Source organism: Cherax quadricarinatus, chromosome 82 (genome assembly GCF_038502225.1).
Source record: "Cherax quadricarinatus isolate ZL_2023a chromosome 82, ASM3850222v1, whole genome shotgun sequence".
Classification (NCBI taxonomy): Eukaryota; Metazoa; Arthropoda; class Malacostraca; order Decapoda; family Parastacidae; genus Cherax; species Cherax quadricarinatus.
In genome coordinates, this window is record NC_091373.1 from 4,777,677 (window position 1) to 4,802,674 (window position 24,998).

The following is a 24,998-nucleotide window of genomic DNA, read 5'->3' on the forward strand; positions in this document are numbered from 1 at the left end:
GTGTCAGCGATATTTACGAATCGGCGATTTTGCCGACTTTGACTCCCATTTTAGGCCAATTACATTATTCCAGTCAACCAAATTCTTAGCTATTTCACTAGTATTACTTCTATTCTATCGATTGAGCACAAGAAATCGCCAAGTCAACTGTTTCAACTACAAATTAAAGTGATCGGAAATTGTTAATTTGGCCAATTTAACTCAGAGTTCAAAATATTCCAATTTCAAAATAGGGTCCAGAATAAACAATGTAGGTATTCTTGGAACTAAACTAACATTTCCTCTGTTCATTATTTACATTTTGAGGCTTTACAAATAAATTCCATTTTGATTTTTTATTCACATAATGAATTTTTATTCACACCAAAAAATAGAAGATCTACTGTTATGCAATACTGTAATAATTGTATAAATATCATCACCATATTTGTGAATGCATATTAGACCCACCAGCTGGCGTGTATTAGACGTGTGAGGTCGTTTGTTTACTCTTGAATATCGGCAAAAATTTAACATTTCTGCTACTTTGAGCTCAGTTTCAAGCCATTTCCAGTGCTAAAACCAATCAAAATTATATCTATTTCTGTAACATGTCTTCCATTCTATCAAATGAGACCAAGAAATCGCAAATACATCTATAAAAAACCTACGAAAAACACTGCAAAGTCGCTGTTTTAATCGAAAAATCATGATTTCAATTTTTTTCTCTCATTATACACAGTGTGCTGCAGGATCTGTTTTATGTGGTGCACACATACCACATAGATGTATTCTCTCATATCTAGGCCCAAATATACCACTCACAGTTTATCAGAGTGAGCTGAGCTCATGACGTAGATCTACGGTTTGGACCCTGAACGTAAAGCCGTAGATCTACGGGACAGACCCTGAAAGGGTTAAGCTAGGAGCTTTGGGTTGAAGACCCATACCGGGTCAGAGCTAGGAGCTGACTGACTCACTCAACTACTCCATAGTATGACTTCAGCTCGGCCAGAAGGCGACGCGTGGCGTCTATTCTAGAACCTCCAATTGGTCACTACAGTAGTGGTTACACATTCGTAATACCTAACCTAATAATAATATAATATAATACAATATACAATGAGAGTACTTTTGATGATTTATACTGTACCCGATAATATACAGTCGAACCTGCTTTATCTAGCTAGTAATAAAGTGGTTCGCGATATATTATTATAGAACTTATTTTAACCAGGCCTTTTATTTTTGTATATAATGGAGTGAAGTAGGGGTGTGTAACAACAACATATCCCTCCAAACTGCCAATATCCCAAACCCCTCCTTTAAAGTGCAGGCATTGTACTTCCCATTTCCAGGACTCAAGTCCGGCTATATAAAAATAACTGGTTCTTAACATTCACAAATAAATAATTTGCCTCTGCATCTACAAATTGGTATAGAAATTATCCCAGATTTTACTTTTGAGGTGTTTATATGGATTATAATTAAAAAGAAATCTATCTTGGAGGTTTGTGGATCCTCCAGATGTACAGTTAATGGATCAGGTAAAATTTCTTGAGTTCTTCTGTGAATAAAATAAAGATGGTTATTTCCTTTGAAGTAAAACAATTTGTGTGCTACAGTAAAAGAAATAAGGCTGTGAACTTACTCAAGTAGGGGTGACCTAAGTTTGAGTAATATACCGAACTGAGGCACACTCACTTTAGAGTGATTTAATGCAGCTCTTGGGAGATTCTGAAGAGAAGTTGCAGAGATTGGTGGATGAATTTGGTAGGGTGTGCAAAAGAAGAAAATTAAAGGTGAATACAGGAAAGAGTAAGGTTATGAGGATAACAAAAAGATTAGGTGATGAAAGATTGAATATCAGATTGGAGGGAGAGAGTATGGAGGAGGTGAACGTATTCAGATATTTGGGAGTGGACGTGTCAGCGGATGGGTCTATGAAAGATGAGGTGAATCATAGAATTGATGAGGGAAAAAGAGTGAGTGGTGCACTTAGGAGTCTGTGGAGACAAAGAACTTTGTCCTTGGAGGCAAAGAGGGGAATGTATGAGAGTATAGTTTTACCAACGCTCTTATATGGGTGTGAAGCGTGGGTGATGAATGTTGCAGCGAGGAGAAGGCTGGAGGCAGTGGAGATGTCATGTCTGAGGGCAATGTGTGGTGTGAATATAATGCAGAGAATTCGTAGTTTGGAAGTTAGGAGGAGGTGCGGGATTACCAAAACTGTTGTCCAGAGGGCTGAGGAAGGGTTGTTGAGGTGGTTCGGACATGTAGAGAGAATGGAGCGAAACAGAATGACTTCAAGAGTGTATCAGTCTGTAGTGGAAGGAAGGCGGGGTAGGGGTCGGCCTAGGAAGGGTTGGAGGGAGGGGGTAAAGGAGGTTTTGTGTGCGAGGGGCTTGGACTTCCAGCAGGCATGCGTGAGCGTGTTTGATAGGAGTGAATGGAGACAAATGGTTTTTAATACTTGACGTGCTGTTGGAGTGTGAGCAAAGTAACATTTATGAAGGGATTCAGGGAAACCGGCAGGCCGGACTTGAGTCCTGGAGATGGGAAGTACAGTGCCTGCACTCTGAAGGAGGGGTGTTAATGTTGCAGTTTAAAAACTGTAGTGTAAAGCACCCTTCTGGCAAGACAGTGATGGAGTGAATGATGGTGAAAGTTTTTCTTTTTCGGGCCACCCTGCCTTGGTGGGAATCGGCCGGTGTGATAATAAAAAAAAAAAAAAAATAATCAAGTATTGAGAAATAGACAGTTGTCCCCCTCCAGACACAATTGTTTAAATGGAAAATCATAACACTACCTTGGTAGATACATACTAGAACATTGTAGTTAGTTTTACATCTTGTTTGCAGATGGTGCAATCAGACAGTGAAGTAGTACTGGATTTAAATTTAGAATAATGCATGTACATTGATAAAAAAATTATTACTGTATTTTATGACTTTACCACATTACATGACTTACAAAAGCCGGGCTCTGGGAGTAGAGAAACTCTTGGAACTCGAGGGTAAAGGTACCGTAATATAAAATAATTTAAACAGTATAGTGTATGAATAATCTAGAAAATGATAATACATTTCCCTGTAATTATCAAGAATCCACTGTATGGTATGCCTTTTATTTTTCTCATTCATTAAGATAGCAAGTTAGTCTTGCAAACCATATATTTGCATTAATATATGGTACACTTATTTTCACTTTCCTTCCTGTACAGTATTTCATAATAGTCGTTGTTCTTGTAATATTTTCTTTCCAATCTAGGCAGCCTGATCTGAGGCTGAACTGAGTGTGATTGTCCCCAGAACCATTAACAGATAATTTCAGTTGAATTGCAATAGCTATACACTCCACTCTTACCCTTAGACATATTGTGAGAAGAGAGCAAATTCACAAACACAGTGCTCCAAATTTTTCACAAAACACAGAATATGAAAGCATTAATATATCAAAAGTTTTAGTCCTAAATGCTTTCATTAGAAAGTATCTTAGTTAATATTGTAGAAGTCTGGAGAAGACGTGATGTCTAAGTGCATATGCAGTACATACTACGTTAAATGAGGAATGACTGTATTGTGGTAATACAAAGTAATACTGTATTCAAAAAGTAATTAGGAGATTTTACGGCTAAAATAGACTAGACAAATTACATTTCATATTAAATTGTCAAAGAGATGCAAGTTTTCTTCTGACAAATAATAACGTGTTATTTGTAGACTAATATTTTCAGAAGAGAAGCTGCAGAAGCTGTTGGTGGAGTTTGGAAAGATGTGTAAGAAAAGGAAGTTGAAAGTGAACAAAGAAAAGAGCAAGTTAATGAGAGTAAGTAGAAGCATTGTGTAGGGAATAAAAGATTGGGGGTCAAATTGGAAGGAAGGAGCATGGAGGAAATGAATGGATTTAGAGACTATGGTTCACCTAAACAACTAGCCATTTGAGACTGACCTTTCTGCTAGACCAGTGAATTCATAAAATACAAAACAAACAATTTAGGGGGACCCCAAATGTTTAAAAAAATTGACAGAATATAAGCATTAAGTACCTTCCCAAAAAATCTTTCCTTTGTTCTTTCCCTGCCTCGGTGGGAGACGGCCAGTGTATTAAAAAAATGTATGTATAATGGGTTGTAGTAAATAATTTAGGAATCATCTATAATAGGTGAGAAAAGTGGGAATAATGTCAATAGATACATGGGCATCACCTACATAGATAGTCAAAGTCAGTGGTAATGTTATACTGCCTAACCTAGCTTCTTACAATATAGTACCAGTACAGTATGCAACCATCAAATAATATTTAACATTGCAGTATCATCTATAAACTTTCATATATACTCAGCAGTAACTTCCCACAATTGAGCAGTATGTACTACTATACCTTTGTAAGTGTACATACAGATGGAGTAAATGAGCTGTTTCCTGCATCAGTAGATGCCACTTTCAGTGTTATCATATCCTGCTCCTCCCTCCCTTTGCTTGATCATGGTGAAAATGTGAGGAAAATTAATATACAGATTGTGCCTCACCCTGGGAGTTAAGTATGGTAATTGTGACCACCAACTGTAATTATCTACTTGTCTCCCTCTGTAAGAGGACTGACGAACAGAATGTTTTTGCATTCTCTGCTTCCCTCCCATCCTTCATTTGCTGTGACTGTTTATAATTGGATTAGCTTTTAGCAGCTGTCACATACACCAGCAGATTGAATAGAATAAAGATCGTCGGTTAATTTTCTTTCCTAATAATGCGCAGTTCTATTACAAACTGTGACATATTCTCCCATAGATACCCATGTTATGATTGGAGATGCATTTCCAAGCCATTCAATAATATTCCTCACCTATTGGTAATTTCTTTTATTTTTAACTAAATATTTACCCAACATTTATGTTCAGTACAAATAGTATTAAACATTGTTTAATTATGGTACGTGTGTTAATTAAACTGAAGAGTTGCAGTACTGTACATATATGTAAAGGCAGGCAGTAGCTGGAGTGTCTGAGAGGGTAGGGGTGCAGGAAAGGGGGGTAGTGGGGAGTATGATTGTATAAGGGAGGATGTTATGCCAGCCTCTGCTGTCCTGCATCTCCCACTGACACAGTATGCAGGAGCAATGACAGCTGTCACAGCTTAATCAGCCAGTGTACCAGAAGTGTTTGATTTTTCACTTCTTAACCAATCTCCACCAAAAAAGAACATATATTCTCCACACTTGTAGACAAAATATGTATTCAAAATAACATTGCATGTGGTAAACCACTAACAAGTTTTTTTTATAATAATCTTTAGAAAATTGTAATTATTAAACCTATAGTTCTTGACCAGTCTACCAAACATATGTGAGCTCTCTATACATGCATTAAAGTGACACACAAAGCTTTAGTACATTTGATAAAAAAAATTGAAAAATTGTGCATTTAAAATTTATGAACATTTGCAAGAATCGTAACTGCAGATCATTATTCAGGTTTAATCGATTACAAGTTGCCAGCATCATAAGTGCGAAATGTCGTAAATCAGAACATTTTAAGTTGGGTCCCTACTGTATTTTACTGTGCTGTGTGTTTCTCTTTTTTTCTCTGACTGTGTCTTTCTCAGACTGGTTTACAGGGACTATGATTCCTGGAACCATTCCAAGATGTAACTGATGCATTAACTTGGATTGGTCATTGTGCTAGGCATTGGTTTAAAAAAATACCAGCACTGCCAAGAATGCAGCATCACTGCTAGGCCATTACATACAAGCAAAGTCAGTCCTCTAGTGGGCTTTTCAGGGTTGTGGTGCTCTTTTTCCTAGAAATAGTTTCTTCCCACAGGTGAACTACTGTACTTGAAAATGTTATTATTCATCATGAAGATATTTCAACCTTATGCTAAAATAATTTGCGAATTTTTTATTTTTTTTGTTGAAGCGAGGTAAAAAATGATTAATAATAGAAGTTTGATGCAGTACGATAGTACTATAGGTATTACTGGTGCTACGAGCCGCCACTGGTAAGGTACATCAGCTTTGAAAGTTTAAAGTCAATGACTAGAGTTATTCTCTAGTTATTGCACCAGTTATTTAAAAAGGATACCATGCTATTTTAAAATAGTCACCTATACAATCCAGTAACACTGCCAACTATCTTCTATTTAGGATACACCAGTGCTGAAAGTTTGAAAAGAGGATTTCTCAAGTCATAGCACAAACCAAAATTGTGGATGGTCTATATAGAATTAACCAGAGGGCACCTGCCCATGCCAGTAGTTGCATGAACCTAACGCTAATTCCAGTACACCAACACACACAATTTGAAGCCAATTGGATGAGGTGTTCTCAGGCTATAAATGAAAACCTTAGTGAAGAGAACAAAATTGTCATCCACTTAATGGTAACACTTTGGGGATACTTGATTATTACTGAGGTGACTCTTTTAGCAGCTTTAAAGTGTACTTATTTTTAAGGATTTTTTTCAACTTTAGGGGATTTGAGTTTTACTTTATTAAAAAAAAAATACATGATATGGTTTTTATCTGTATTAGGTACAGCAAGCTCATGTCTTATTGTGGCTTTCCTAGTTAAAGGCAAGGCTGTTCCTGTGTGCTCACCCATCCAGTTGCTGGCCAAACTTAGCAATATTTTAACTGAACAACTGAAGAAGACAAATGAAGGAGAGGGATAAGCTCATTTGTGTACTATTGCTTCATGAAAAGAAAATTGTATTGTTAGGTATGTGTAGGAGGAACAGTGTTTCTGAATTTTATTATGGTGTCTATACCCTTGTGGCAAGACAGTTATTGAATGTATGACGGGTAATGTGTTCTCCATTTTGGGTTACTCTTGGTGGGAGAGGACTGGCGTAAAAAAAATAAAAGCTTTGCATAAATATTTTAAGATGCATAGTACATGTAAGATATACATATTGTACAATATGCATACTATAACAATTGTAATTGTATTCATAATTTCCCTACCTAAATAATTTTTTTTCCAAGTCTCTAATTATTTTGTAATTTCAGTATGAAAATACTTTATATAGATCATTAATACAGTAAGTGGTTATACATGGATGTAAAAAATAATGACTAATGAGGAAGGGCATTGAGGAAGCAAAGTTGGGGAGGAAATGCACATATGGAAGATACTTGACAATAGGATGAACATTGTAGTTTGGGATCAGCAGGTTCTGATTGTCAAGCCAAAACCCAGTGTCCCAGTGGACAGTGTTGTTACCATGTAACCACTTTAATTTGAGATTCTCTTAGTTCAGTCCCAGAGAAGATAAGGAACACTAAAATATATGCTTTGGTGCTTAGTTTCCCAAGTGCTAAAGTGACGTGGGAAGCTGGGGGGGGGGGGGGTTCTATGGCTTCTTGTTTTCCCCACTGATGCTGGTCTCATGGTCCCTGAACCAATCAGATGCTGCCTTTTATTGCCATGTTCAGATGATTTTGTTTCTGGTATATTCTTGCTAAGTATCCAGGAAACAAGGCACTTTAGAAAAAAGTTTTCTACTTAGCGTTTGTTTTTGAGAGGTTAAGGGTGGTAGGAAGACCTTTTTCCCAAAATTCAAAATTTTGTCATTAAGAATGGATGGTATATATTTGTTGGCTGCACAAGTTGCAAAATATTTGCCAGGGTTTGGGTGACCCAGTATTACCATTGACAGGGCTTTAGCCATACTGTGGAATATTGTCCTCACAAGGATAGTCCACCAGGATGTGCATGATCATGAGGCTAGAAATTATTACTAAAATAGTATCTCCCTGTTCCATTAATAGTTCATTCAGAGGTGCTCTTCAGGGTGCAGTTTATCATTTTGTATCTCTCTCAGACTGTCCAGAGATAGTGTTGAGGCATTAGAAATTAACACATTAACTGAGTGACATAATAGTACACAGGTAAGGAGGATGTGTCTGACGTATTAATACACAATTTTTAATGGCTTCAGATATTTTTTTTTTTTTTTTTATTATCACACCGGCCGATTCCCACCAAGGCAGGGTGGCCCGAAAAAGAAAAACTTTCACCATCATTCACTCCATCACTGTCTTGCCAGAAGGGTGCTTTACACTACAGTTTTTAAACTGCAACATTAACACCCCTCCTTCAGAGTGCAGGCACTGTACTTCCCATCTCCAGGACTCAAGTCCGGCCTGCCGGTTTCCCTGAATCCCTTCATAAATGTTACTTTGCTCACACTCCAACAGCACGTCAAGTATTAAAAACCATTTGTCTCCATTCACTCCTATCAAACACGCTCACGCATGCCTGCTGGAAGTCCAAGCCCCTCGCACACAAAACCTCCTTTACCCCCTCCCTCCAACCCTTCCTAGGCCGACCCCTACCCCGCCTTCCTTCCACTACAGACTGATACACTCTTGAAGTCATTCTGTTTCGCTCCATTCTCTCTACATGTCCGAACCACCTCAACAACCCTTCCTCAGCCCTCTGGACAACAGTTTTGGTAATCCCGCACCTCCTCCTAACTTCCAAACTACGAATTCTCTGCATTATATTCACACCACACATTGCCCTCAGACATGACATCTCCACTGCCTCCAGCCTTCTCCTCGCTGCAACATTCATCACCCACGCTTCACACCCATATAAGAGCGTTGGTAAAACTATACTCTCATACATTCCCCTCTTTGCCTCCAAGGACAAAGTTCTTTGTCTCCACAGACTCCTAAGTGCACCACTCACTCTTTTTCCCTCATCAATTCTATGATTCACCTCATCTTTCATAGACCCATCCGCTGACACGTCCACTCCCAAATATCTGAATACGTTCACCTCCTCCATACTCTCTCCCTCCAATCTGATATTCAATCTTTCATCACCTAATCTTTTTGTTATCCTCATAACCTTACTCTTTCCTGTATTCACCTTTAATTTTCTTCTTTTGCACACCCTACCAAATTCATCCACCAATCTCTGCAACTTCTCTTCAGAATCTCCCAAGAGCACAGTGTCATCAGCAAAGAGCAGCTGTGACAACTCCCACTTTGTGTGTGATTCTTTATCTTTTAACTCCACGCCTCTTGCCAAGACCCTCGCATTTACTTCTCTTACAACCCCATCTATAAATATATTAAACAACCACGGTGACATCACACATCCTTGTCTAAGGCCTACTTTTACTGGGAAAAAATTCCCCTCTTTCCTACATACTCTAACTTGAGCCTCACTATCCTCGTAAAAACTCTTCACTGCTTTCAGTAACCTACCTCCTACACCATACACTTGCAACATCTGCCACATTGCCCCCCTATCCACCCTGTCATACGCCTTTTCCAAATCCATAAATGCCACAAAGACCTCTTTAGCCTTATCTAAATACTGTTCACTTATATGTTTCACTGTAAACACCTGGTCCACACACCCCCTACCTTTCCTAAAGCCTCCTTGTTCATCTGCTATCCTATTCTCCGTCTTACTCTTAATTCTTTCAATTATAACTCTACCATACACTTTACCAGGTACACTCAACAGACTTATCCCCCTATAATTTTTGCACTCTCTTTTATCCCCTTTGCCTTTATACAAAGGAACTATGCATGCTCTCTGCCAATCCCTAGGTACCTTACCCTCTTCCATACATTTATTAAATAATTGCACCAACCACTCCAAAACTATATCCCCACCTGCTTTTAACATTTCTATCTTTATCCCATCAATCCCGGCTGCCTTACCCCCTTTCATTTTACCTACTGCCTCACGAACTTCCCCCACACTCACAACTGACTCTTCCTCACTCCTACAAGATGTTATTCCTCCTTGCCCTATACACGAAATCACAGCTTCCCTATCTTCATCAACATTTAACAATTCCTCAAAATATTCCTTCCATCTTCCCAATACCTCTAACTCTCCATTTAATAACTCTCCTCTCCTATTTTTAACTGACAAATCCATTTGTTCTCTAGGCTTTCTTAACTTGTTAATCTCACTCCAAAACTTTTTCTTATTTTCAACAAAATTTGTTGATAACATCTCACCCACTCTCTCATTTGCTCTCTTTTTACATTGCTTCACCACTCTCTTAACTTCTCTCTTTTTCTCCATATACTCTTCCCTCCTTGCATCACTTCTACTTTGTAAAAACTTCTCATATGCTAACTTTTTCTCCCTTACTACTCTCTTTACATCATCATTCCACCAATCGCTCCTCTTCCCTCCTGCACCCACTTTCCTGTAACCACAAACTTCTGCTGAACACTCTAACACTACATTTTTAAACCTACCCCATACCTCTTCGACCCCATTGCCTATGCTCTCATTAGCCCATCTATCCTCCAATAGCTGTTTATATCTTACCCTAACTGCCTCCTCTTTTAGTTTATAAACCTTTACCTCTCTCTTCCCTGATGCTTCTATTCTCCTTGTATCCCATCTACCTTTTACTCTCAGTGTAGCTACAACTAGAAAGTGATCTGATATATCTGTGGCCCCTCTATAAACATGTACATCCTGAAGTCTACTCAACAGTCTTTTATCTACCAATACATAATCCAACAAACTACTGTCATTTCGCCCTACATCATATCGTGTATACTTATTTATCCTCTTTTTCTTAAAATATGTATTACCTATAACTAAACCCCTTTCTATACAAAGTTCAATCAAAGGGCTCCCATTATTATTTACACCTGGCACCCCAAACTTACCTACCACACCCTCTCTAAAAGTTTCTCCTACTTTAGCATTCAAGTCCCCTACCACAATTACTCTCTCACTTGGTTCAAAGGCTCCTATACATTCACTTAACATCTCCCAAAATCTCTCTCTCTCCTCTGCATTCCTCTCTTCTCCAGGTGCATACACGCTTATTATGACCCACTTCTCGCATCCAACCTTTACTTTAATCCACATAATTCTTGAATTTACACATTCATATTCTCTTTTCTCCTTCCATAACTGATCATTTAACATTACTGCTACCCCTTCCTTTGCTCTAACTCTCTCAGATACTCCAGATTTAATCCCATTTATTTCCCCCCACTGAAACTCTCCTACCCCCTTCAGCTTTGTTTCGCTTAGGGCCAGGACATCCAACTTCTTTTCATTCATAACATCAGCAATCATCTGTTTCTTGTCATCCGCACTACATCCACGCACATTTAAGCAACCCAGTTTTATAAAGTTTTTCTTCTTCTCTTTTTTAGTAATTGTATACAGGAGAAGGGGTTACTAGCCCATTGCTCCCGGCATTTTAGTCGCCTCATACGACACGCATGGCTTACGGAGGAAAGATTCTTTTCCACTTCCCCATGGACAATAGAAGAAATAAAAAGAACAAGAGCTTCAGATATGCCACCTGCAAATATTTTTGACCTCAGCACACCTGTATGGGGTCTCTTACAACCTCTTTATACCTTTGAAATATTTTTTTTAAAACCAAACAGGTCCATGCAGGGCTTTGGAGGTAACACTACCTAACCAGAATAAGTAAACAATAAAACCAAGACCTGTTGTTACACCACCAGCTTTTATAAACAAACAAAAGTGGAGTATTGTACAGTATACAGTTGGGAAAACTGACATGTATAACCCAATTTTTTGAAAGCCCTTTGTTAAACAAGGCATTTAGGGCAGCCTTAAAATTAACAGCAAACAGGGTATGGAACTGAAAGGAAGATGCCTTATTCATTTCAGATTTAATATAATTTTATGATACTAACAGTGGAATTCAGCTAAAAAAAAAAAGCACACCATGTAGATTTAACCTGTGATCACCCAGTATAGTCAAACACTGATTAATTCCAAGTTTTAATGAGTATTACACCTTGAAAAAATTGTGTAGTAATATTGTAAGTATTCCTTATACATAGTGTTAGAAGGCCATACCAGGTGTTAAACATTAAGAGCTGAAAAAAAAATCATAATTTGGTGTCGATAAATTGTAAAACGTGAATATTGCTGGCACTCTTATGATACTGGTGTAGGCTTATTGAACCCTAGTTAAATAACAATTAAAGTGAATGTTATAGAAGTTTTAAAGGAGTTTTCTCTATATTTTAAGTTTTGCAGAAATATGGCTGCTAGTCTGATATAGCGGTGGTTGGAGCTGCTCTCCAAAGGTTCTTTTCGATTTACTATATTCCAAAATCAGCTGCTGCTTGGGTTGGTAACCTCTTCAAGGGGGGCTCCTTGGCGTGGTGAAGAGGCTCTTGGTCTGAGGAATTAGACCTGATGGTCTCCTTCCTCAGACCGAACCTAATTACCCCCCAATCCCCCCTTCCCTATCCCATCCTCCCTACCCTCCCTTTTACCTTTCCTCCTCCTCCTCCCTGTCCCTCTCTTATTCCCTTCCTCTTTTTGGCCTGTAAGATTCTTCCCACAGGCATGCTGGTTCCTAGGTAGGGGGAAGGGTACCGGGGTCCATCCCATTCCGTTGAGGTTCTTGGAGGTGGCATAGTTTGCCGTGGAATCTGGATCACCTGGAGATGTCCCAATCCCTCTCCGATATCCCGGGGGGTGGCTTTGGGTGTCTTTTGGGCGACTGGTACATCTCTGGAAGCCGCCTTTCGGATTTCGGGGGTGGTGGCCAAAGGAGGTATGCTTTGTGGCGGATATCCGGCCGCCCTCTCTTTTGTCCACCGAGGTAGCTCGGCAGATGTGAGGTTGCTATCCTGGATTGCTGGTTTACTGGCATGAAGGGTAGGGTGTGGCACGGGTTCCATGCTGCATCTATGCTACTTGTGGTTCTGAGGTCCTCTTGGGCGCGGAGGGAGATATCCGGCCCTTTCATTCCTCCTAGGAACTATTCCTCCTCACTCCCCCCTTTTTTTCATTCTTTTTTTTTATTTTTATTTTCTTTCTTTTTTTTTTTCTTAAAAACAAAGACAAGAAGTAACCTAACCATGGAGATCCCAGTCCATGAACCCCTGGGCCCCTTCTTGATACCGCACCCCATTCTGACCCTGCCTCATTTTTTGACCACTCTTCGGACACCCCTGATGCCCCTGTACCTGTTGCTGGTGCTATTTCCTCACCCACTTAAGGTACCGGGGCTTCGACTGACTCCTTCGATTTGTCTGACCTCCGCTCTCCTTTGACTATGCTTCCGGCCTCTTCCTCTACGATGTGACAGTTTTCGAATCGCCAGCCCGTTTCACGTCGGACCAAGTCCGGTCCCACTCCTAAATGCCATCGACAATTGTCTGATGATGATACTTCACCACCACCTCGTTCTTCTCAGAAACGATCAACCCGTCATGCACTCCCTTCCACGCTCAGTTTCGGAATACACAATGGACTAACTTTACTTTATGACCGACTTCCTCTAGTGCCTATCTTTCCGACCATAGTATTGGCAAGGTGCTCCTACGGCATGTTGGTAGAGATATTTCCTTTTATGCTCTTCAGAGCGGTACGCGCATCATCACTGTTGAGAATGTTACCCGAGCTCATGATCTTTCTCTTCTTTCGCATATCGATACTATTCCAGTCACTATTGAAAAACACCATTCCCTCAATTCTTGTAGTGGTACTGTCATTCTGCCCCATACCATAGTCCAACAGAATTTTCAGACGTGGCAATGACATTCTCGAACAGCTGGAACTCCACGATCTCCCAATCCTCAAGGTAGACACTTATGCCCTTCCTGCCCACGGGCAGAGGCGATACCCTTGCAATGTGGCTCGATTAACTTTTGACAACCGTGAACTCCCATCCTCTGTTTATGTAGCAGGACATCGGTTACAAGTTCGAAAGGTGACCCCTACACCGCAACAGTGTAGAAATCGCTGACGATTTGGTCACCCAGCAAAATATTGCATGTCTATACCTGAATGCCCAGTCTGGTGCCGATGACCATTCTAATACGTCTTGCAGTCAACCTCCCTCTTACCTTAATTGTCATGAGGCTCACCCTTCATACTCTCACCGTTGCCAGGTCTACTTAAATGAGCGTGAAATCCGTTGCCTTAAAGAGGCAGAAGGTCTCCCTTATGCTATGGCAGTTTCTCATCTCCGCTTCCAAGGGAGACTACCCCGTGTTTCTTATTCTCTTGTTTCCAAATGTCCCTCCATTTCTGGGGTCCCATCTTCTGCAGCCTCCTCTGTGGTTACCCCTCCCATAGCCACTCCAGTATCTAATTCTTTTGCTGTCCTTGGCTCTGACGTCCCTACAACACCTCAGTCTGTTCTCGCATCTTCACGTCCTTCCTCACAAGCCCCGGTATCGACAAGACCTCGTACGACACCTTATACCAATTGCCCCTCAACTTTTCAGAAGTCCAAAAAATCTCCATTGCTCAAATCTTCTTTGCCCCTTCCTTCCCTTCTTCCACCTCTGCATTTTACCTTTCCAGTCTCTGTGCCTAGTTCTTCCCCTCTCTCTGGCTTTATTACAAGTGTGGAGGTTCACCCTCCTCCTCGTACTATGCCTTCTACCCCCATCCCCTCCCAAGTTTTTCCCTCTTCTGCCACCTCCCAGGTTTCTGCCTCTTCTGTCCCCTCCCACACTTCTTCTCCAGTCCCCTACACTCTTGTCCCCCCCCTTTTTGTCCCCCCCCCTACTTTGGTGCAGTCCATTACTGTCCCAATCTTTATTCGCCCTCCTCCTTCAACCTCTAGTATTGTCTCCCATACATCTTTGAATTCAGAAACACTTGAAGCCATTTCAGAATATATTGCAGAGACTAAACCTTCAATGGACACTGACCCACCTCCTGTTCCTTCTCCTCCCTCCCCTCCATCTCCACAACTTTCTTCGCAACGCTCCATTCCTTCGCTGCTTAAACATCTTCCTATGTCACCGCACATAGACTTTTCTAACCCCCTCTAATCCGTAGGTGCCGTTACCTGCGGATTCCTGATATTTTCCTCGTTGCCAATCATGGCCTATTTACAGTGGAATATCCGCGGCCTCGGGTAATCAGGGTGAGCTTCAGATGCTGCTTTGCCGGTTTTTCCTGTTGGTGTTTGCTTACAAGAACCAAAATTACACTCAGCTGTTTTCCAACCCATCTCGGGCTATAATTTATTGTATTCTTCGGATCCTTCTTCTGATGGAACCTTTGATGAAAGTGCCCTTCTTCTACGCAATGATTTTCCGTACCGTCCACTATTTGTTCATACCTCGCTGCATTACACTGCAGCCCGCATCCACTTGAATAAGTGGTTTACCATATGTTTTTTGTATCTCTCTCCTTCTCGGGCATTATCTATCCCAGATTTTGCCTTTCTTGTTTCATCCTTACCACCGCCACTTCTGTTACTTGCCGATTTTAATGCCCACCATTTCCTCTGAGGAGGGTTCATTGTGACTCATGTGGCATTCAGTTGGAGGATTTTCTCACCTCTCACCCCCTCCATGTTTTAAATACGGGTACTCCTACCCATTTTGATCCTCGTACTCATACTCTCTCTTGCATTGATCTATCGGTCTGCTCTTCCTCCACTGCACTAGACTTTGCCTGGTCTGTTCTAACGGACTTACATGACAGTGATCATTTTCCAATCGTTCTTACTTCTCTTTCATATTCACCACCTCTCCAAAGCCCTCGCTGGCAATTTGATCAGGCAAATTGGGACCTTTACTCGCAACTCACTGCTTTTAGTGAGGTTCCTTCTTCATCCTCCATTGATGAGCTCCTACACCTCTTCTTGATGTCAGTTTTAACCGCAGCTTCTCATTCTATACCCCAAACCTCAGGCAGGCATTCTCAGAAGTGCGTGCCTTGGTGGTCTCCTGCTTGTGCTCGTGCAGTACGTTTGAAACGCGCTGCATGGGGCAGGTACCGGTACAATAGAACTGGTGAGATTTCTTGATTTTAAGCAGAAACGTGTGGTCGCTCGCCGTGTCATCCGTGATGCTAAATGCTCTTGCTGGCGAGATTGTGTTTCCACCATCACCTCTGCTTCCTCTATGAGTGCAAGTCTGGAAAAAGCGAGGAAATTGAGTGGTAAGTACTCTCCTGACCCGGCTCCTGTTCTACGGGTCACGGGTGTTGATATAGCAAACCCTCTTGACGTTGCCATTGAAATTGGCACTCATCTGGTCCGTATTTCTTGGGGGCTCCGTCTATGCCCCTCATTTCTTGCCTCAAAGTCTGCCAGAGAGTTAGCACCCTTGGACTTTTCTTCTCTCAGAGAAGAACAGTATACTAATGTGCCTTTTACACTTCAGGAACTGGAGGCAAGACTCTCAGCTTGCTGATCGTCGGCAGCTGGGTCTGACAACATTCATATTCGGATGTTACAACATTTAAATCAGTCAGCCCTTGCAGTCCTTTTACACCTCTTCAATCTTATTTGGTCACAAGGAGTTCTTCCCCAGCTGTGGAAATCTGCCATTGTTCTCCCTTTCCGCAAACTGGGTACTACGGGACATGATGCCTCCCACTATCATCCCATTGCTCTTACCAGTGCAGTTTGCAAAGTGGTGGAACGTCTGGTAAATCGACGTTTAATGTGGTATTTAGAGAGACAACAGTCTCTCCACTAGTCGATTTAGCTTTCGTAAGGGCCGTTCTACCATAGACCCCTTACTACGCTTGGATACGTATGTTCGTAATGCCTTTGCGAATAACCGCTTGGTTATTGCCATATTTTTTGACCTTGAGAAGGCATATGACACAACTTGGAGGTATAATATTTTGGCCCAAGCCCACTCCTTAGGCCTCCGAGGCAATCTACCATCCTTCCTTAAGAACTTTTTAACTGACAGACATTTCCGTGTTCGGGTTAATAATATGCTCTCCCCGGACTTTGTCCAAGCTGAAGGTGTGCCCCAGGGATGTGTTCTGAGCACAACACTTTTTCTCCTTGCTATTAATGATCTGGCCTCGAGTCTTCCATCCAATATTTGGTCATCCCTCTATATTGATGACTTCGCCATTGCTTGTGCAGGTGCTGACTGTCGCCTCATTACAGTTTCTCTCCAGCATGCGGTCGACCGTGTTTCCACGCATGGGTTTAAATTTTCCAGTACCAAAACTCATCAAATTATTTTCACTAGATGCTCTGTCATCTCCGATCATCCTTTGTACCTCTATGGCTCCCGTATCCCTGAACGTGATACAGTCAGGTTTCTAGGCCTTCTCTTTGACCGTAGGTTATCCTGAAAACCTCACATTACCTCTCTGAAGGCAACTTGTCACAGCCAGCCAAACCTTCTTAAAACCCTTGCTCATCTTTCATGGGGAGCTGATCATCGAACTCTCCTTCGCCTACATTCAGCCCACATTTTGTCGAAACTTGATTATGGTGACCAGATCTATTCAGCGGCCTCTCCTGCTACTCTCTCCAGCCTTAACCCCATCCATCACCAAGGATTATGTTTATGCCTTTGTGCCTTTTGCTCTTGCCCTGTTGAGAGCCTCTATATGGAAGCGAATGTTCCATCCTTGTCCGATCGCCGTGATGTCCATTGCCTTCGTTACTATGTACGCTCTCATGATCTCCGCAAGCAGTACATGACCTACCAGTTTCATATAGAGGTGTTCCATTTATGGACTATTTTGCTGTAATAGCTACCCACCTTCACACCCATTGGCAACAATGTTGGTCTAATCTGCTTGGTAACAAACTTCAGTCTATTAAACCGAGTATAGGTAACTGGCCGTCATCTTGTCATCAATGTCGAGGTTGGGAGACTACTCTCTCCCATCTTCACATTGGCCACACTCGTCTTACTCATGGGTATCTCATGGAAAGGCGCCCTGTTCCTCTCTGTGAGAAGTGTCAGGTTCCAGTATCGGTTAGCCACATTCTGCTAGACTGCCCTCTCTATCAACGAGCATGCAGAATTTACCTCCAACGCCGTCTCCGCTCTTCTACTCTTTCTTTACCTTCCCTTCTTGCTGATGGACCCTCCTTTAATCCTGACTCATTGACTTCTTGACAACGACTGATTTACTCCACAAACTCTGATGATGATGATACCTTTTGCACTCCCCTCAGCCCTTTCTACCTCAATCTTTTGCTGCCCTCTACCCTTTCGCTATCCACTGCCCCGCTGTTCTCCGTAACCTACTACTCGTCCCTCTCCCTTTTGCCACCTGATACCCTTGCTTCCTTCCTGCCCTGCAGTGCTGTATAGCCCTTGTGGTTTAGCGCTTCTTTTTGATTATAATAATAATAATAATAATAATAATAATAATAATAATAATAATTGGGTTGGTAAAGTTGCAATTATTTATTCCTCATTTTTTTAAGTATTCATCATATACCAGTTGGTTAACCTATTGTCATTTGAGATAATAGACGTAGCAGGAAATTATCATCAGCACATTGTGAGACTGATAGTTGTATACTATTGTCTTGCCACAGATTCCTTATTTCTTGATGAATTTTGTTTTCTTATTGAGTCCTTTGCAAGGAAGAGTGGTCATCAACTTGTGTGTTGTGACTCACTACTAAATTGATTGTCCACAACAGAAGCTCTTTGCATGAGAGTTACTGGAGCTAATTTATTTGAATAATTTTGATGATGTATTATCACTTGCCTTCATCGGAGGCTATATATTGGACTAGGTTCTGTTTACCTCCAATTCTCAGAGCATTTGAAGATGTTGAGCTAATACTTCTCAATACGTATTACTGTACTCTATCAGTGTCGTTACTTTTAGTATTGATATTTTTGTGCTACTGCCTTGTGAGCACATTCTTTCCATAATTATAGAAACCTTGATTTGGACCAGGCTAATGTGATAGAGAGAAATGCCTTGGGCAAAGTGGATGCATTGGACTGTGTTTTAACTGTTTAGGAAAGCTTCATATGTTTGTGGCCATGACTAGTAAGTGCTGTCCTATGATCACTAAGGTTCTTGATGTATGACTTGGCCCTTGCCTCATGCTGTAGGGGACAAATTCATGGAAAGAAGCTCTTGCGTAGCTCCTAGATTGTTCAGCGGATTGCTAGTGTCTGTTAAGAGTCGGGAATCTGTTCGTGATTTCAAATCTCGGTTGAAAGCACTTGAAAGCATCTCTTTCTTAGGGCTTATGATCTTGGTCATCATACTGTCACTCTTGAATGTAAACTTAAATATTTTTTCATCACTGTTGTAGCATTTATGGATTGGTTTACAAGCACTTAGGAATTTCTTGAAAGATAAGGCACTCATGAACAATAAAATCCCAAATAATTATTATTATGAGATGGTAAATTAATTGCTAAAAAATTATGGTTTATGAAAGAATGTGGGAACTATATTATGAAATTAGAAATAATAAAATATCCTTTCTCTCACTTCTCTGCTGCTGCTGCTTTTTTCTTTTTTTTTTCTTGAGCAAATTGCTAGTGGTTTAGGCAGTTGTAGGGCGAGGTCTGGCAGGCTACACTCATGCTTTCTGAACCTGAGTATCTGCCCTAGGATTCACTCATGTTTTGTGTGTAGTTTTTTGTGCTTTAGTTTGATCTTCTTTTTATTAGAGAAACTAAAATGCAGAGTTGTTTTATTGCAAAGTTATGATAACTATTCAATATTCAAGAAATTTGTGTGCATGTTCCTTCACATTTTGAACTTTGTGTATAGAGAATTTTGTCCAACTAAAAACTGCTACTTTGTTACTTCTTCATTATGCTATATATTTGTATGTGCATGGTAATGAGAGTAATAGAAACCTTGAAAACTTTTTGTGATGCACAGTGTGTCAGAAAGTTTAATTCCAACCTTTTCCACATGCTGCTTTTGTAGGTTGTGGACAAGCCCTTGGGAACTGTCTTCCAAGCTCTGAGCCAGACGGTGAGAATGATAAAGTAGAGTTTTGTTAAGTAGTGGCCTGAGATCTGAAAGAATTCTCTTCACTTTGAATTTCGTTAATTTATTGTGTTTTGGTTAGTAATATAGTTCTTATTGTCTTTTGTGATAGCTTGTAAAAATTGTCACAAAAAGAACTCGTGCATCAAGATAATTTCTTTTCTATCATGGTACATATATTTTTTCCAGTGGTCTACTGTCTATACCTGAATTACTATGGTGTGTTCTCCCTTGAAGGGAGTGCTTTGAGCCTGGTGAAGGGGCTCAAGATCTGAGGAATTAGAGCTACCCTCAAATTCTTTGGATCAGACTTAACCTATTTTCTAGGTGCTGTGTAACTCTCTTGAGTTTTATACTTCTCCATGAGTATAGTGAGAAAAATTCTGGCATACTCTTCAAAATTCATTTATAATATTGTTAATTTTTTTTTTTAAGTATAAACTTATTGTATATTTTTTTTTTTTACATATCCAAAATACATTTCATTTGTAAAAGAAATTAGATACAGGGTAGAGATGTATGTGTGGCTATTTGTATGGCAGGAACATATGCCAGAGTTAATGTAAGTTACTAAGTACTGTATGAAAGGTCACAGCCAAGGCTGGTAGAAAGTGAGATTTCAGTTCTGTTGATACAGTTTTCAGATTCAAACCCCTGTCACTATACATACACTTGTGCAATATTGTATCCCTCTGGAAATTTGTTGGATTTCATTATGGTAAACTGATGAATAAATGGAAAATAGGAGGGAAGCCCCTTTAAACTTATGGCTTGTCTTACAGACAAGATTTATTGTGCAGATACTGGCAAAGGACCAGCAAGTGGATTATGAACTTGAAAGCAAACACCAATGATTGGATTTTGGTTTCCAGTCAGTAAAAATCTTTTACGTTATACAGTGGACCCTCGGTTGTCGGCTGTAGTCCGTTCCAGAAGCTCGGCCTAAGACTGAAATGGCTGAAAACCGAAATAATATTTCCTACGAGAATTAATGGAAATACAATTAATCCGTCCCAGACAAAAATATTAACAAAAAATTTTTTTTTTGTAACGGTTATATAAGTACAGTGGACCTCCGCATAACGATATTAATCTGTTCATGAGAGCTCATTGTTATGCGAAATTATCGTTATGCGAATGAATTTTCCCCATAAGAAATAATGGAAATCAAATTAATCCGTGCAAGACACCCAAAAGTATGAAATTTTTTTTTTTACCACATGAAATATACATTTTCCTACACACAAAGAGAAGGATACATGCACAATAGTAGAGTAGTACATGCACAGTATATATTGTGCATGTACTACTCTACTAAATGAAGAATAAATGACACTTACCTTTATTGAAGATGCAGCAATGACTGATGAGACACTGTGTCCTGGGAGTGCCTTTTCCTCCTGAGTACTGTAGGTCCTGTTTGGCATTTTCTTCCAGAACAGGCCTTATCACACTGTGTATGCCACTACGATTCTTAAATCTCTCAAACCAACCTTTGCTGGCTTTAAATTCACCAATATGAGCACTAGTTCCAGGCATTTTTCCCTGTTCACCTGGATGTTAGTCGACTGGGGTGGGTTGCATCCTGGGAGACAAGATTAAGGACCCCAATGGAAATAAGTTAGACAGTCTTCGATGACACTGACTTTTTTGGGTTATCCTGGGTGGCTATCCCTCTGGGGTTAATTGTTTCTTGGTATTCTCAATAAGCCACACCAACAACGGTGCTACAGCAGCAGCAGCTGACGATACAGCAGCAGCAGCAGCTGACAGTGCTACAGCAGCAGCTGACAGTGCTACAGCAGCAGCAGCAGCAGCTGACAGTGCAGCAGCAGCTGACAGTGCAGCAGCAGCTGACAGTGCTACAGCAGCAGCAGCAGCAGCAGTTGACCATGGTACCACAGTATTTCGATAATATTTCTCACCCTTTTTACCACAGGGTTGGCACTAGAAGCTTTCTTGGGGCCCATGGCCACTTATTTTGCAGATAAAATCACCAAAAACACTGTAATACGAAATGTTACGATTGTATGCTTGGATGTTACCGCGGAGGCTGGCTTGTAAACAGTGCCACCGGCGGAACATGTGAGGCTGGCTCAGGCCGCACATTAGACGCATCTTGGACGAATAGTGTTGAGCGGGTTTTTTAGCGGTATGTGAGGCAAAATCTTAGCGATAAAATGTATCGGTATGCGGATTTAACGTTATGTGATGCCAACGGTATGCGGGGGTCCACTGTATTACATACCTTTATTGAAGGCTAATGCTGGATTCTGGAAGACAGGGAGGAGGAAAGAGGGACGAGTTAGTGTTTGGAAGGGGAACCGCCCTCCATAACGACTTTAGGTAGCAAAGCCTTCTCTGGGGTTACTTCCCTTCTTTGTCTTTTAATGCCACTAGGACCAGCTTTAGAGTCACTGGACCCTTGTTGCACAACAAATCTGTCCATAGAGGTCTGTTTCTGGTGTGTGTCTACGATTTCTTTGAAGTGGGACAGGGTTTTGTCACTGAACATGTTGCAGATATGGCTTGTTTCAGCTTGGTCAGGGTGGTGTTTCTCTACAGAAGCTTGCACTCTAGTCCACATTGCACACACCTCTTTGATCTCTGAAGAAGGCACCTCCTTCACTCCCTCTTCCTCCTCCTCTGAAGCAAGGTCCTCAGCTGCAGTCTGTTGCTGTTTGAGTTGAAGCTCTTGCAGCTCTTCAGTGGTTAGCTCTTCCTTGTGGTCCTCCACCAACTCTTCCACATTCTTGCCACTCACCTCCAACCCCAGGGACTTCTCCAGTGCCACAGTAGAGTCCACAGGGTCGGCAGGGTCAGGGTCAGCCTCAAACCCTTTAAAATCCCTCTCTTGGACACAACCTGGCCACAATTTTCTCCAAGCATAGTTCAAAGTCCTGGAAGTCACTTCCTCCAAAGCCTCACCTATAAAGCTTATGCAATTGAGGATAGTGTAGTGATCTTTCCAGAACTTTCTTAGGGTCAACTGAGTGTCAGAGGTCACTTCAAAGCACTTTTCAAACACTGCTTTTGTGCAGAGTTTTTTGAAGTTAAAAATGACCTGCTTGTCTATGGGCTGGAGGAGAGGAGTGGTGTTAGGAGGCAAGAACTTCACTGTGATGAAATTGAAGTCCCTAAACACTTGGCCTTCCTAGTCTGGAGGATGTGCAGGAGCATTGTCCAGTACCAGGAGGCACTTGAGTGGCAATTTCTTTTTTAGGAGGTATTTTTTCACACTTGGGCCAAACACATTAACCCACTCTCTGAAAATGTGCCTTGTGACCCCATGCCTTTTGATTAGCTTTCCACATCACACAGTCTATTCTTGATGACATTGCTTTTCTTGAACACACTGGAATTTTCTGAGTGATACACCAGAAAAGGCTTCACTTTAAAATCCCCTCTAGCATTAGTACATAAAAGAGTAAGACTGTCTTTCATGGCTTGTGTCCTAGCAGTGCCTTTTCCTCCTGTGTGATGTAGGTCCTGTTTGGCATTTTTGTCACAGTTGAACTCTTGTTGGGATTTTAATTGTTCAGCCTTTACATAGTCCTTGAACTCTAGTACGTACGTAGTTTTCAACCGCTTTTTTGTCAGAACTTGCAGCCTCTCCATGCCTTACAACACTGTGTATGCCACTACAGTTCTTAAATCTCTCAAACCACCCTTTGCTGGCCCTAAATTCACTACCAGCAGCACTTGTTCCAGCAGTTTTCTACTTTGCCTTCTCACAAATAATAGATTCCACAACACTGTCTCCCAGTAATTGTTTTTCCTTAATCCACAATAACAACACCTTTTCCATCTCTTCCATTATTGGTGACCTTTGTTTCGTTATAAAAGTTAATCCTTTCGCAACATTAGCGTCCTTGATTTGTTCTTTCTTTGCCAGGATGGATGTCATGATAGATTTGTTTTTCCCGTAAATCCTGGCAAGTTCCAGCACCCACATACCCCTCTTGTATTTATCAACCACTTCACGCTTAAATTCCATGGTGTTTCTCACTTTCTTTACCACAGGAACTTTACTAGGAACTTTCTTGGAGCCATGGTTACTTATTTCGCAGTTGCACTGCAAAAAAACACAAAAAACAATGGAAAACAAGCGAAATGTTTGGATGTATGAGCAGAAGCTTCCTCACACACTGGGAGGCACAGCCAGACTGATGTGCAAGTGGCCCCAGCTGGCGGACGGATGTGTCAGAAACGGCTGATCACCAAAATAGCGGCCGATCACCAGGAGTCGAAGAACCAGCTGATGACTGAATTGGCCGATAACAGGAATGGATGATATCTGAGGGTTCACTGTATTAAATCTATCCCTAATGCTGGTGAAGGGCTTTTGATCTAAGGAATTGGAGCTAAATTTCTCTTTCTTGGATCAGACTTGATTACTTTTTATTCTCTAGAATTATTTCCCCTTGAATATAAAAATATCAGATGTTATGCAGTTGTAAAAGGTATAGTAACTATTCAAAGAAGAACTGGATATGCAGATTGCATTTGTTTTTATTGCAAAAAAGCCAAAACAGGAGAAATTAAAGGCAAATTATTAGTAGATTGAAGGTTTTCTGTTTGAAAGAAGACGACCAACAGGAAATACATAGCAACAGCACAGTTCCTAGTTTATGTGAATAACTTTGCAAAAGAAATTAAAAGCTGTATTAACATGTTTGTAAATAATTTAGAAAATCACATGGAGTTTTTAAATTAACACACTGGCCATCTCCCACTGAAGTAGGGTAACCCGAAAAAAAAAGAAACAATTTCTATCTCATTATTTCCATTACTGTCTTGTCAGAGGTATGCTGACATTACAGCTTGGATGCCCCTCCAAACTGCCATCCTCACCTTCAGAGTGCAGGCATTGTACTTCCTGGAGTATACATGGAGAGGGTTTCCTACTGTACTATGCAAAATAAGTGTATAATTAAAATATCATTTATAGTAAGTATTTGCATGCATATCCATTTTTTCAAGATTTTTTTTTATCACTGACCATCTCACACCAAGGTAAGGTGACCACTCTCCCCCCCCCCATCCTCCCTCAAAAAAAAAGAAATAATTAATTGCTATTATTCATTTCATAACTGTTTTGCCAGCAGTGTGTAGATGTCACAAGTAATATGAGCCTTCAGACTGCATCATCACCTCTCCAGAGTGCAGGCATTGTGTTTGTTATCTGAGTGCCAGTTTATAGATCCATGACCTGTATATCCTATCCTTTACTACTTTAGGCATTGCTTGATCAGAGGCTTGTGTGTGCCATTCCCTGTGCCAAATAGAACTTGATCAATGACTTTTGAACACCATTT

At 40.8% G+C, this 24,998-nt stretch overlaps 1 protein-coding gene across 7 annotated transcripts in view; it reads left to right on the forward strand.

Moving 5' to 3' along the window:
• LOC128702873 ((E3-independent) E2 ubiquitin-conjugating enzyme UBE2O) overlaps positions 1–24,998 on the forward strand; it is a 171,543-nt gene that overhangs the window by 120,064 nt on the left and 26,481 nt on the right. For 5 of the 7 annotated variants that reach the window (XM_070102546.1, XM_070102548.1, XM_070102551.1 and 2 more), the window contains one exon: positions 19,618–19,665. The exons of the other annotated variants lie outside the window; for them this stretch is intronic. In XM_070102546.1, coding sequence (XP_069958647.1) covers positions 19,618–19,665 — 48 coding nt within the window. The remainder of the gene's footprint in view (positions 1–19,617; positions 19,666–24,998) is intronic. 7 annotated transcript variants of the gene reach the window in all.